General features: G+C 38.5%; 1 protein-coding gene across 18 annotated transcripts in view; it reads left to right on the forward strand.

Moving 5' to 3' along the window:
• CTBP1 (C-terminal binding protein 1) overlaps nucleotides 1-14,133 on the forward strand; it is a 418,690-nt gene that overhangs the window by 373,903 nt on the left and 30,654 nt on the right. For all 18 annotated transcript variants that reach the window (XM_075128112.1, XM_075128113.1, XM_048849149.2 and 15 more), the window contains 2 exons: nucleotides 5,409-5,553; nucleotides 12,582-12,788. In XM_075128112.1, coding sequence (XP_074984213.1) covers nucleotides 5,409-5,553; nucleotides 12,582-12,788 — 352 coding nt within the window. The remainder of the gene's footprint in view (nucleotides 1-5,408; nucleotides 5,554-12,581; nucleotides 12,789-14,133) is intronic.

A 14,133-nucleotide genomic window follows, 5' to 3' on the forward strand; every position in this document is an offset into this window, starting at 1 on the left:
AGCTTCTTATCCAATGTACTTCCCAGGCCCTTTTCCGCAGAACTGCCGCTTAGCCAGTCGGTCCCCAGCCTGTAGTGCTGCATGGGATTCTTCCATCCTAAGTACAGAACTCTTCACTTTTCCTTGTTGAACCTCATCAGATTTCTTTTGACCCAATCCTCCAATTTGTCTAGGTCAAATCTGGACCCTATCCCTACCCTCCAGGGTATCTACTTCGTCTCTCTCCCCCCACACCCCCCAGCCCTCCTTGGTGCCATACATGAACTTTCAGAGGGTGAAATCCATCCCATCATCAAGATCATTAATGAAGATGTTGAACAAAACCAGCCCTAGGACCGACCCCTGGGGCACTCCACTTGATACCGGCTGCCAACTAGACATAGAGCTGTTGATCATGACAATCTACCCAGCTTTCTGTCCACCTTATAGTCCATTCATCCAATCCATACTTCTTTAACTTGCTGGCAAGAATACTTTGGGAGACTGTATCAAAAGCTTTGGTAAAGTCAAGGTATATCATGCCACTGCTTTCCCCACATTCACAGAGCCATTAGTTATCTCATCATAGAAGGCAATCAGGTTGGTCAAGCATGACTTGCTCTTGGTGAATCCATGTTGACTGTTCCTAATCACCTTCCTTTCCTCCAAGTGCTTCAAAATGTATTTCTTGAGTACCTGCTCCTTGATTTTTCTTTGATATGCTCTTTATCTTATATTTGTGTATGAATAAAAGCATTTTACTCCACCGCTAGCTTCTTCTTTTTGAAGCCATAATCTTGCATTTGTAACATCATTGTTGTTTACTTTAATATCACAGATACTGTAGTACAATTTTACTGCAGGATTAGAAACTAGAAGAATATGAGCTGAGTGGTAGCTGGCCCTTCTTTGAGCCATAAATACTTTAGAAATTAGCAAACAAGGAAAGCATAATGATTTTTAAAAATGGAGAAGGAAGAGTGGATTTATTTTGAAACATGACATGTTTAAAAGTTTTGTGTTAGTCCCTCAAGGGGAAATGAGCCTTTTGGCACCTTAAGGGTGAGAAAATAGCTTAGAGTGTTGGAAACCACCCTCCAACCCACAGGGAAGGCTTGGAGTCAGCCTTTTTGCTGTACAGTATTGGGGATCTTCCCCAATATTGCTGGGTGAATTTTCAGCTTGGATCTGATCCAAAGCCCACTGAAGTTCATGAGAGCCTTTGAATTAACTTAGTTGGGCTTTGGCTCAGGCCCCTAATGAAAGATTTTTAACAATTATAGAAAAGTTTAGTAAATCTAGTCAGATTAGACAAAAAGGTGTTAGGTGGTGTATCCCAACAGCAAGTCACCCCTAAATTCCAGCCACAGTCACATTTACATGTGCTAACATTGCAGATCTTGTGAAACACTGTGCATCATGGCAGGCTGCCAGTGTAAAAAGTCAAAACTCTTAAAGTGCTGCCATGCCCAAGAAGCAGTATATCAATCTTGCAGACAGCTTGGAGTCTGTAATATAGTTAGTTATCAGCAAGCATCTCACTGCTCCTTTCAGTACCATACTAGCGATGGATCACTAGTGCTTCAAAAATGCTGGTGATTAGTATGATGATTTCTCTTTTTTGCATCTCTGTTTGTTTTTTTTAAATATTTTTAAGACCATGCTCATTGTGTTGATATGTTACTGTCAGTGACATTCATGGCATAATGAATCTTCCAGTGAAGATGGTTTCAATCCAGCTTGCATTTCTAATAGATTGAGTTTAAATGTTAAATAATTCTAGATTTATTAATAGAAAACACAAGTGAATCCATGCATAGAAACTATGTAGTCTGAAAAGAACTTTCCTTAAAAACTGAGGGCTTTTTTTTTCTTTATTTTAAACACGATAAAATGTACGAAGGGAAAAGTGTACTAAGAGACTGATCTAAGATTGACTACAGTGATAAAGCAGTTGCATGTACTGTCAAGTAGTTCTGGGATTGAAGTAGTGGTTTAATTTAGGCAAACTGTTTTGATGGTTTTTTGTTTTTAAAAAAAAGCTGCCATAGAAACAGAAGGTTTAAATCTTTACTATATTGTAAACATGAGAGCATAAAGGCAGGTTTTCTTTTAATGTTATATATAACATAATGTGTGTTGTGAGGGGTGTATACATGTGCATATAGTTTGCATTAAGTGTCACAGTTTTTAGGGCCTGAGTTAGTGCCACTAATCAACAGAAGTCAGTGAGCATTAGTTTGGATCCTTACAGCATAAAGTTATATCATTGGGCAAGTGCATTATTGGCAGTGAAAGACACTGCAGAGATCTATATTTGAGATCAACATTCAGATGTTAGTTTTTTATTGGAAAACTGAAACCATAAAAAGGCAACACGAACTAACAGGTTTTTCTGGTGATCGATCAGGTCCTGCTTGCATGGGTAGTGCTTCTTGATAGTTTTTGGAATGTTAATTTTATTCAGAGCTATTGCACCATTGTCCAGACACTGGATGTGGTTTAATTAGGTCGCAACTTTATTCTTAAATATCTGGAAGCACCCAGCAGATAAAAGTGTACAGTGCAGGTAACTCCATAATCATTTCAATAGACGCCCAAAGGGCTTCTGCCAGCTATCCCCCTTTCCCATCTTGGTCCCCAGCCAACCTGAAGAACCTATCCCCCTTCCCTGCCTCCCTCCCCCAGTTAAGGGGGATGAGGATTAAGGGGGAATATAAAGGGTGGTGTTGGCTCCCTGCCGCACCAGTCATAGGAGCCCCAAACACCCCTTCTCCCCCCCCCACACACACATACCCTGTTTCTGCTCCTTTAAAGAATACCTCCTTTAAATCATGTAAAGCAACTGTAATGGCCAGCAGAGTGACCTCACCGCACATTAAGTGGTGGGTGGGGGCTGTTTTCTGGAAAAGGTGTGTGCCCCTTTAAGGGCTAGAGAGTCAGAGGGTGACTTTCTGCTACAGCTGCAGACCAGCTCCATGTGGGAGTGCTGCTGAGCCCTTGCTGACTGTATTCTCTGTACGCTGGGTCTGATCCAAAGCCCATTGAAGCCAATGGGAATCTTTCTGCTGACTAAAATGAGGTTTGAATCAGGTGTCTGAACAGAATCCAGCAATATATGATCACCAGAAAAAGAAAAATAAGGGTTGAAGTTTATGTTACGTCCTGAGTGCTGCTTCCAACCTGGTTATTTGAGGCTTTTAGCACATTATGCTAAGACTGTTCGCTTTTTGTATAAATGGGAAGCATTAAGAGTTATCACCCCCCAAAAAATTACAAGCTCTTATGGTGGTGAACAGCTGATGATACCCAGAATGGGTGTGATAGTTCACTGCTAAAATATAACTACAAATAATTAGGAAAACTAAGAGAAATTGTAGCCTTACGTAGTCAGCACTCAAGTTAATATTTGAAAAGCTCTGTAAAACATAAATGCCCACCACATCTGTGGCACAGAATCTGTTAAGGCCTGTGAGGACTTAACACATTTTGAAACTGGTGCAGTCATTGTGGGGAAAAGTAGGAGGAGCTGAAAGACCTGGCTGCCCGGTTCCGATAGCAAACTGTATGAGCCAGAGCAAAGAGGAATGTCCCAATGACTTTGAAGCAGGCAGTTTGCTACAGCATCTAATGGACGTAAATTGGTTTGTCAGCCACGAAAGGGAAATAAATAAATAGATACTGACTTATAATAGAGGCCAGGTAACAGAAGGTCCTATGCTGACCTTTTATTAGAAAAAGCACAGTGGCAGGATAAAATATCTGGTGGACGCAAGAATGACTGCAGATGGACATATACTTAATTGGTACCATTTGAGCCATTTCATTTTTTTTTATTCACTTTCATTTCTGGAACTGTGCTATTTTTATACATTTCTAGTTTACGGAGTAAAAAAAAAGCCCATGTTAGAGAGCAAGAGTGAGAAAATACTGCCACATTTGAGCTGATGTGAAATTCCAGTTTTCTATCTTATATATCTTACTGAAATTGACACTAGCTGATGGTTTTGTAATAAAATTACATCAGCTTGTCTTTGACTATTAGTGCTGCATGTTACGGTACCTAGAATAAGCTTCATTTTCTTTAGCTGAACATTACAGCATACACAAACCTCTTTACAGGAAATGCTGAAAAACAGTCAGAACATACTTTATACTATAGTATGCTGTGCTATACTAACCTATTTCTAAGGCACTAATCACCATAGTCCCAATGGTACTTTACAGATATGTTAGCAGACATGCTCTCGTTAAGTTAGTCAGCTGTATGCAGCATGTTTGATTTTTCTAAATGTTGTTTTTGTTTTTTTGTTAAAGCCTTCTGTATTTATTTTGTATTATAATTTCATCTTTTGCATATTTTATATATAAAAGTAGAAAAAACATGTCTTCATTTTTAGTGCAATTTGCAACCTTTTAGCCTTCTTTATATGAATGTAAGTAACTTCAGTAATGTGTGAGCTCCTTCATTAAATGTATTTTCTACATGTATTTTCAAAGCATAAGAGCCTTCCTTAGTAAGTAGTCTTTTTCCATTAATAACAACACGGTTTGTAATGCACTTCAGATGAGCTTTATTCAGGTGAAATCCAACAACCAGGAATAGTTTTAATAACTTACATTAGCACAGGAGTTCTTTGTCTAAATATGGAGTTCTCCAGTTTGCTTTTTGAGAGCTCAATATTTTCCTCCTTAACCATGATTTTTAATGGTTTATTTTAATCATATGGTATACTAGGTGCATAGAGTTCTAACATCATCAAGAAAGTAAGTTAGTGTGAAATAATATACAGTAACTGGAGATCACCATCCTGCCAAGTCGTCCGTAGCTCTAGGAGAGTCCTGAACTTTAAAAATAAAATATAAAAAGATTAGTCACTTGCACACCTATTTGTTTCATTGATGCTGCTACCATGTGGCTGATAAATAAATATGTGCACACACACACACAGAGATCACTGTTTTAAACAAAGGGCCACATGTTCCGTAAAGAATGTCTCAAACTGTTTCCCAGCCCCCCAGCCAATCTCTTCCAAGTGCCATTCAGTAGCCTGAACGGGCCCAGATATAATGCAGTGGTGTCCAACCTGTGCCTTCGAGGCTTTAAACTGTGCGCATGTATTGATTTGCGATCCTGAAAGTACTTGTACCATCAAAATCACAAGGACTCCTAATGAGCATATCCTTTTGCAGGATCAGGCCTGTGTTTTGTTCTCTGAATTTTATAGTGAAAAAAGACATGGCTTACCAAGATGCTTGAAAATATTTGGAGAAAAGTTTTTAAAAATGATTTTTTGTAATTATTACAGAGTCCTTCAGACCTGCAAAATTTTAATACATGATGAAACCCAAATGCAATGAAAAGGGGAAAAAATCAGATTACATAAAGCAAGGTTTGTTCTTTTTTTTTATTTTTTTTTAAATTCTAGGTACTAAATGAAGCAGTGGGTGCACTGATGTATCACACTATCACTTTAACACGAGAAGACCTGGAGAAATTCAAAGCACTTCGAATAATTGTCCGAATTGGCAGTGGTTTTGATAACATTGACATCAAATCTGCTGGGGATTTAGGTATGATTATTAAAGACGCTGTTTTATTTGAACATGTTATAGTTGCCTCCAGAAATGTGATAGCATCTAAGTCTTTGCATCAACATTTTCTGTATAATTTGTGCTAACATAATATATAAACTGTATAATTTTCTCATCAGAGTGTTCAAAAATCATTATGGTGATATTAACATTAGTTAATTAACTGATAATGGATTTGTGACAGTATGGCAGTCTGTCCATTCAAGAAACATTTCAAGACTAAGAGCAGACTTTTTTTAAAACAGTAAACAGGAGACTTTCTGTCTGTTTATTTAAATTGCTACAGACTGTAATCCAGTTACAGTGTATAATTCTGTCAGTATTATGGCATACTATTTTGTTTTGAAAATAAACAAATAGGCCTAGCACCTGTGTTTGGACTGTAAGATCTAGTTCAGAAGCTTTTCCTGGTAGACAAATCAGGCACATCAGTTTTATCAAAGAATCAATTGTAATTACATGAAAAATAAACTAAACCGCTGGAGAATTTTGGGGAGAGGATCTTCACTCTCCTATTATTCAAAAGCTGCAATCTGGTTTGAACTGTTGTTTGCTTCACAACAGTCAAAAACAAAGCTGTATTCTCAAAGTACAAGTTTCCAGTTTATTTCTTCAGTTTTTCTGAATAAACTGGGAACAAATTACCTGAAGATTTTCTTCCTGTCACTTTTGACTAAGTCCTGCAAACATTTACTACCTAGTGTAGTACTTATTGCAGTGTCCGTCCCACTGAAGTAGTGAGTGGTTGTAGTACTGAGTTGTTTATTAGTAAATAAGGGTGAGTCACCCAACACCAGTTTCCTTAGCTTCTATTTTTTACACGTTAGTTAAAATAGATTTTTTTCTAGTGTGACAAATGCCTCAGGAGCAGGTTAGATCTGAAGATGTTTAGGGGACTGTTCTCCCTTTGGTGCATACCTTGAACTCCAGTTTACATTAATAAGGTTAGACACATTCATTGTGATGAACGCAGACATGTTCATTTGCAAACTTACATCATAGAGGTGGGCCTGAAGCAAAATACCAGGTCCAAACCCTAACTCTGGTCTCAGAATTAAGACCCAGTCCTGCAGAAGGTTCCACTTGTGCAGAATCCTACTGAAGCAAATGGGACTCCAGGCAAGAATATGATCTGTACATACAGGCAGGTATCCTTGCTGGGTTACAAGTTCACAACTCAAACCTACCTCATAGCTGTCCAAACTTGAACATCCCAGACTTTGGGAACGTTTTGATTCAGATCTAAATGCTAAATGGCAACATTTCTGAGCATTCAAGTCTGAGGCTTTGATTAGACTCATTTAAGCTGGACAATTAGGATCCAAAGTATTGATCCTTGCCTATCTTTAATGAATAAAATTGTCCTCTCCCAATGAAATAACTGTCGGTTTTGCTTTTTAGTTAGTAAAATCTGGATCAAAGTTGAAAGTCTGATTTTATTTTTAAGCTCCATCTGGCTAGAGCTAGTGACTGGGATTCAACCACTGACTTACCATTACTTGCAAAATCACTTAACCTACCTGTCACCCAGTTTCCCCTCTGCAGAACTGGTATAAATAATACATACCTCATAGATAGAGGTGATGTGAGAGTTAATTATTGTTTGTAAAACACTTTCATCTGCTGATGAAATGTGCTGTGGAAGTAGGTTTTGTGGTAGTAGCAACAATATTCAGAAGAAGCCAGGTATTTTATCAGAAGCCTACTTAGTGGAAATCACATGAGAATTTTTTCACTTTAGAAAAAAATATTTTTGTAGATACGGTTACAGCTGCATTCTTTTCATGCTGTCATTTTTGGTTGATGTGTATTTCACAAAAAATGTGGAACCAGGAGTTTCCCATGCAAAAACCTGAAAATCTGACTTTTTCCACAAACTTGTGAGTTGCTGCTTATGTGCTGAGAAAAACCTGAGAGATGAGGATGTAATCAGGGAGGTAGGAATGAGCCTATAGAAGGCAAATAGGGCTGGGGCTTTGGGTGAAGCCAACTATTCTTGGACTCTCTAAGGGGGTGTGTGTGTGTAGACCAGACCACTGAGATCAGTGGGGGGGAAAAGGTGTGTAGAAGAAATCACAGAAGCTATTCTGCCCCCCTCCCTCCCTAATAATATAGTGCTGTTTTCTCAGTAAGTGGGAAGGCCATACCCTTTTCCCTCTATGGTAAGTCTTGTGCTTGTCCACTTTCTCCTTGTTCTTGTCCTCCTCCTGCTGCTGCAAGTGGATAACCCCGCAGGGCAAGCTCCTTATTTCAGCTGCCTATATGTAGTAAACTATTTAGAGGTGGGAGAAGGGAAAAAGAAGCTCTAGAACGTAGGTGAAAGGTTACATGACCCTTCTCCCTACAGTCTTCTAGGGACAACTATACGATGAGCAAGAAAAGCTCCAACAAGCTGCAAGGTGAGTGGAAATTCCTTGTTTCTTTCTCCAGACATGTAATGAAACATTTCTAACTCTGTAGAAAGCAGCGTTTGGTAGATGCTGGGAAATAAAATATGTGTTTATGACTTTTAATATTGTCCCATGCAATTTGTATTTTTGTTCCATGAAAATGGCACTTCTTTCTTGTATAACCAAATACAGCCATTTAATATGATAGGTTTAACATAATTTTACCCTCCAGTTAAACAAGGATACTCATTTTGCCTCTTTCTTTTTTCTTTTACAATGTTGGGATTCATCCTACAGTTCATGCTAATAGGATGCCAAGAATGATATGCCAGCAAAGGAAGCTGTTTTATCTTAGTAAATCTAAGAGCAGTGACTCAGCAGATGATTCCGCACAGCAAAGAAAAATAGTTATGCAGCCTCCCTATATCGATTTTTTTATTGATCTCAAAAGTCAATAAAGGTGCAAGCCAGCAGAATAAAGAAATTTGGATTCACACTGTAGATAAATAGGTTTGAGATGATAATTTATCAAATTACTGACATTGTTCCTATTATTGAAGAGAATACTGTTCTGTCTCTCTTGCTTCATAAGATGTGAAGTTCATAATATTAAAGCTAGGTTGTCGTTATTCTCTCAGGCCAAAGTGAATGGTCAGCTGCCTCCTTTGTTAGCTGAAGCAGCTTATTTAATTTTTATTTATGTACAAATATCCACAGTGAAAAATGCCCTACTAGTTGATGAAGAAAAAAGTACATATTCATCTCCATTAAAAGGTATGACAGGAATCATCAGCAGTCTGAACACAAACTTTGTCAGGAGTCAGAGCTGGTAAATAGAGAGGGAGCAGACAGTACATGGAACTGAGAAGAGGCAACATTTAAGCAGGACAAAAGCTTTTTAAAGTAAACAACAACAACAATCGCTAGGGTTATTTCAGAAAAAAGGGTTTTCTTAACTGTGAAGCATATATTGAGTACTGCAAGGAAATTATTGTTCAGAAAACTACTGCAAGGTGGCAAACGTGTCCATAGTGGCAAAGCCAACTCACCTGGGGTCTATTCCATTTTTGGGAATAACTGCCATTCACTACAAAGATTTTGGATTCAATCTCTGGTGCCCAATCCAACTTCTGTTGAAGTCAGCATGATTTTCTCTATTACTTTCTCTCACCTTCTTGCCTCCATGCCTTGCTCACTACAGACCAGCTATTGTCAGGTGCTTAGCACCATAAACTCCTATTATCTTCAAACACCTTGTAGGAGCAGACTCAACACCTCAATATGAAGATTTAGGTAGGGTGTGTCTTTACTGGTTAGCTTGGGGGCTGCGGGTCAGGGCTTATGTTTCTGTTCACAGCAATTCTACTGACTAGTTGTGCAATCTTGAGCAAGCCATTTTTAAGCTCTCTCTCACTGTACCCATGTATGAAGTGGATATAATCATACCTGCCCCAGGGGGGCCTGGCGAGCGTTCACTAATCTTTCGAAAACTGTTTGAGATCATCATTAGTTTATATAAACAGAGCTTTCTTGTATAAAAGGGCTTGACAAAGCCCTGGCTGGGATGATTTAGTAGGGGTTGGTCCTGCTTTGAGCAGGGGGTTGGACTAGATGACCACCTGAAGTCTCTTCCAACCCTAACCTTCTATGATTCTAACTAATGCGGTTTAACTCTAAGAACCAGCACAAACCTCGCTTCTTTTGTTGCCAGTGCAAGGCACAAGTCTTGACTTTGCCTTGGCTAATATAAACACAGAGCACATTATATAGCTAATAAAATATCTCCAGCAAAAATATATTGAGAAGCCATAAATAAACATATAGTCCTGGTTTTCCATACACTAATACGTGAATTAGTCCCATTGAGCTTAATGAGACTACTCATGGGCATAACTATTTGTAAGATCAGGCCTTAGTATGGATTTCTCAGTATGAAAAGAACATAAGAATGGTCATAATGGGTCAGACCAATGGTCCACCTAGCCCAATATCCTGTCTTCCAACAGTGGGCACTACGAGGTGCCCCAGAGGGAATGAACAGAACAGGTAATCATCAGATGATCCATCCCCTGTCACCCATTCCCAGCTTCTGGCAATGAGAGGCTAGGGACACCCAGAGCATGGGGTTGCATCTGTGACCAACGTGGCAAATAGCTGTTAATGCACCTATCCTCCATGAATGTATCTAATTCTTTTTTGAACCCCATTATAGTTTTGGCGTTCACAACATCCACTAGCAATGAGTTCACAGGTTGATTGTGCGTTGTGTGAAGAAGTACTTCCTTTTGTTTGTTTTAAACCTGCTGCCTACTAATTTCATGGGTTGACCCCTCATTTTTGTTATGTGAAGGAATAAATAGCATTTCCTTATTTGCTTTCTCCTCACCATTCACAACTTTATAGGCCTCTATCATAGCCCATCTTAGTTGTCTCTTGTCCAAGTTGAAAAGTCCCAGTCTTTTTAATCTCTCCTCATAAAACTGCATGAAGTATTCCAAGTTTGGGCATACCATGGATTTATATAGTGGTATTGTGATATTTTCTGTTTTATCTATCCTTTTCCTAATGGTTCCTAACATTCTGTTAGCTTTTTTGGACTGCCACCATCTATTGAGAGGACGTTTTCAGAAAACTATCCACAATGACTCAAAAATCTTTTTTTTTTTTTTTAGGGTCAGCTAAATTAGACCCTGTCATTTTCTATGTATAGTTGGGATTATGTTTTCCAATATGCATTATTTTGCATTTATCAACACTGAATTTCTTCTGCCACTTTGTTACCAGTCACCCAGTTTTGTGAGATCCATTTATAACTCTTTACAGTCTGCTTTGGACTTAACTTGCTTGAGTAGTTTTTATTGTCTGCAAATTTTGCTACCTCACTGTTTACCCCTTTTTCCAGCTCATTGATGAATATATTAAACATCACTGGTCCCAGTACAGATCCCTGGGGGACACCACTATTTACCTCTCTCTCCATTCCGAAAACTGAACATGTATTTCTCCCTTTTTTCCTACCTTTTTTTTTTTTAACCAGTTACTGACCCTTGAGAAGATCTTCCCTCTTATCCCATGACAGCTTACTTTGCTTAAAAGCCTTTGATGAGGGACCATGTCAAAAGCTTTCTGAAAGTCCAAGTACACTATATCAACTGGATCACCTTTGTCCACATGTTTGTTGATACCCTCAAAGAATTTTTATAAATCGGTGAGATGTGATTTCCCGTTACAAAAGCCATGTTGACTTTTCCCCAGGAAATCGTGTTCATCTATTTGTCCGATAATTCTGTTGTTTACAATATAGAGTCAACCAATTTGCAAGGTACTGAAGTTAGACTTACCAGCCTGTAATTGCCAGGATTGCTTCTGGAGCCTTTTTAAAAAAATTGGTGTCACATTAGATATCCTCCAGTCATCTGGTACAGAAGCTGATTTACATACCACAGTTAGTTAGTTAATAGTTTCGTATTTGAGTTCCTTCAAAACTCTTGGGTGAATATCGTCTGGTCCTGGTGACTTATTGCTGTTTAATTTATCAATTTGTTCCAAAACCACCTCTAATGACACCTCAGTCTGGGACAGTTCCTCAGATTTGTCACCTAAAATGAATGGCTCAGGTGTGGAAATCTTCCTCACATCCTCTGCAGTGAAGACTAATGCAAAGAATTCATTTAGCTTCTCCGCAACGGCCATATTTACTTTGAGTGCTCCTTTAGCACCTTGATCATCCAGTGGTCCCATTGATTCATTGGCAAGATTCCTGCTTCTGTTGTGCTTTAAAAAAAAATTGCTGTTAGTTTTTGAGTCTTTGGATAGTTGCTCTTCAAATTGTTTTTTGCCCTGCCTAATTATACTTCTACACTTGACTTGCCAGAGGTTTATGCTTCCTTCTATTTTCCTCAGTAGAATTTCACTTCCCATTTTAAAGGATGTCTTTTTGCCTCTGATCACTTCATTTACTCTGTTGTTTATCCATGGTGGCAGTTTTTTTAGTCCCCTTGCAATCTTTTAATTTGGGGTGCTCATTTAGTTGAGCTTCTATTATGGTGTTTTTACAAAGTTTCCCTGCAGCTTGCAAGCATTTCACTTTTGGAACTGTTCCTTTTAACTTCCATTTAACTAGCCTCCTTAAAAAAAATATATTAAAAATCATACATTTAACAAATAGCTTTGATAATGGAAATAGATTACAAAGCTGCACTTGCGTTCTGGCATGCATTAGCCAGATGCTCCACTGTTTGCACAGAGATGTTTACATTCAAAGAATTTTTGTTTTTGTGAAAACTTTTGAAATGTCATAAATATGTTTCTATTAATAGTGGTTTTGGGGCCTGAACTACCAGACAATATCTCTTCTGTAACTTTCCTTTTGGAATTTTTTTCGTGCATTACTCCTGTGAAGTTTAAAACATATTGAAGTCCTGCCACTGTCATTCAAGCCATGAACTCTGATGTTTATACAAACAGCATGTGAAAATATCTGTGGATTGTAAAATTAAATCTACAATATCCTTGACTCTAGAATAATTTACTTGTTAACTTCTAGGGTGACTTTTGAGTGAGGGGAAAAAAGAGCGTGTGACATATTCAGTAAATGTATAATCTTTTTTTTTTCAGGAATCGCAGTATGTAATGTGCCAGCTGCATCAGTAGAAGAGACAGCAGATTCTACAATGTGCCACATCTTGAACCTTTACAGGCGAACCACCTGGCTTCACCAGGCCTTGCGAGAAGGCACAAGAGTACAGAGTGTTGAGCAGATTCGGGAAGTTGCTTCTGGAGCTGCCAGGATTAGAGGGGAGACCTTGGGCATTATTGGATTAGGTATGTTGACTCTGAGTAGACAATTGGTTTTCAGTTTTTTTATCCACTGTGATAGAATTATGGAAATTGAAAATGGAAAAGAAGAGTCATGGAAGCCATCCCCTGTAGTGCTTAGATCATATTTGCTTTGTCCAAGCTTGTATGCTGAATAAGCAATACCCGTGCTAAATACAAATGTCCCCAACTGATGGGGCTTTCTCTATTTACCTTAGAAGACTACTTCAAAATCTAATAGTTTTCTCCTGATAGTTTTAATCTTTCTCTTCTTAATTTCATCCCATTACTTCTAATTACACTCCATTGTATCATGGTGAATAGTACTTCTCCATCCTTGGTGTTTATAACTCTCAAATATTTATAGGTAGTTACTTTGTTCCCCTTCCTAAATCATCACTTAATATTTCTACCCAGTCAGTCCATCCAACAACTTATCCAATTTTGTTGTTGTTCTACCCTGAATTTCTCTACATCTTTCTGAGAATCAGACACACAGGTGCTGCAGAATCATATAAAGAGGGAGTATCACTTCCCTGTTCCATCATAGAGGCCCTTGACTAATTAGTCCAATATCAGATTAGGCTTATTTGGTGCTGTTTTACATTGCATAATCCTATTTAACTTGCTGTTCAATGCTTATTTCACCATTTCTACTTTTCCCATATTTCTCCCTCTTACTGTTGTTTTTAACGTACCAGAAGGGGTCCCTCAAGATTCATAAAATATTTTCATTAGTGAATTGGATAATGGAGTGCAGAGTATGCTTATAAAAATGACACAATGAGGAAATGACACAAAGTTCGGAGGGGTTGCAAGCTCTTTGGAGGACAGGATTAGGATTCAAAGTGACCTTGACAAATTAGAAAATTGGTCTGAAATCAACAAGGTGAAATTCATCGAAGACAAGTGCAGAGTACTACACCGAGGAAGGAAAAATTAAATATGCAGCTACAAAATGGGGAATAACTGGCTAGGTGTAATACTGCTGAAAAGGGATCTGGGGGTTCTAGTAGATCACAAATTGAATTTGAGTCAACAATGTGATGCAGTTGCGACAAAGGCTAATATCATTCAGGGGTATTAACAGAAACATCGTATGTAAGACATCGGAGGAATTATCCTGCTCCGCTTGGCACTGGTGAGGCCCCAGGTGGAGTACTATGTCCCGTTCTGGGTACCACACTTTAGGAAGGATGTGGACAAACTGCAGAGAGGAGAGCAACAAAATGATAAAAGGTTTAGGAAACCTGACTTGTGAGGAAAGATTTAAAAAAACAGGGTGTGTTTAGTCTTGAGAAAAGAAAATTGAGGCGGGACCTGATAAGTCTTCAAATATGTTGCAGACTTT

Source organism: Caretta caretta, chromosome 4, assembly GCF_965140235.1.
Source record: "Caretta caretta isolate rCarCar2 chromosome 4, rCarCar1.hap1, whole genome shotgun sequence".
Classification (NCBI taxonomy): domain Eukaryota; kingdom Metazoa; phylum Chordata; order Testudines; family Cheloniidae; genus Caretta; species Caretta caretta.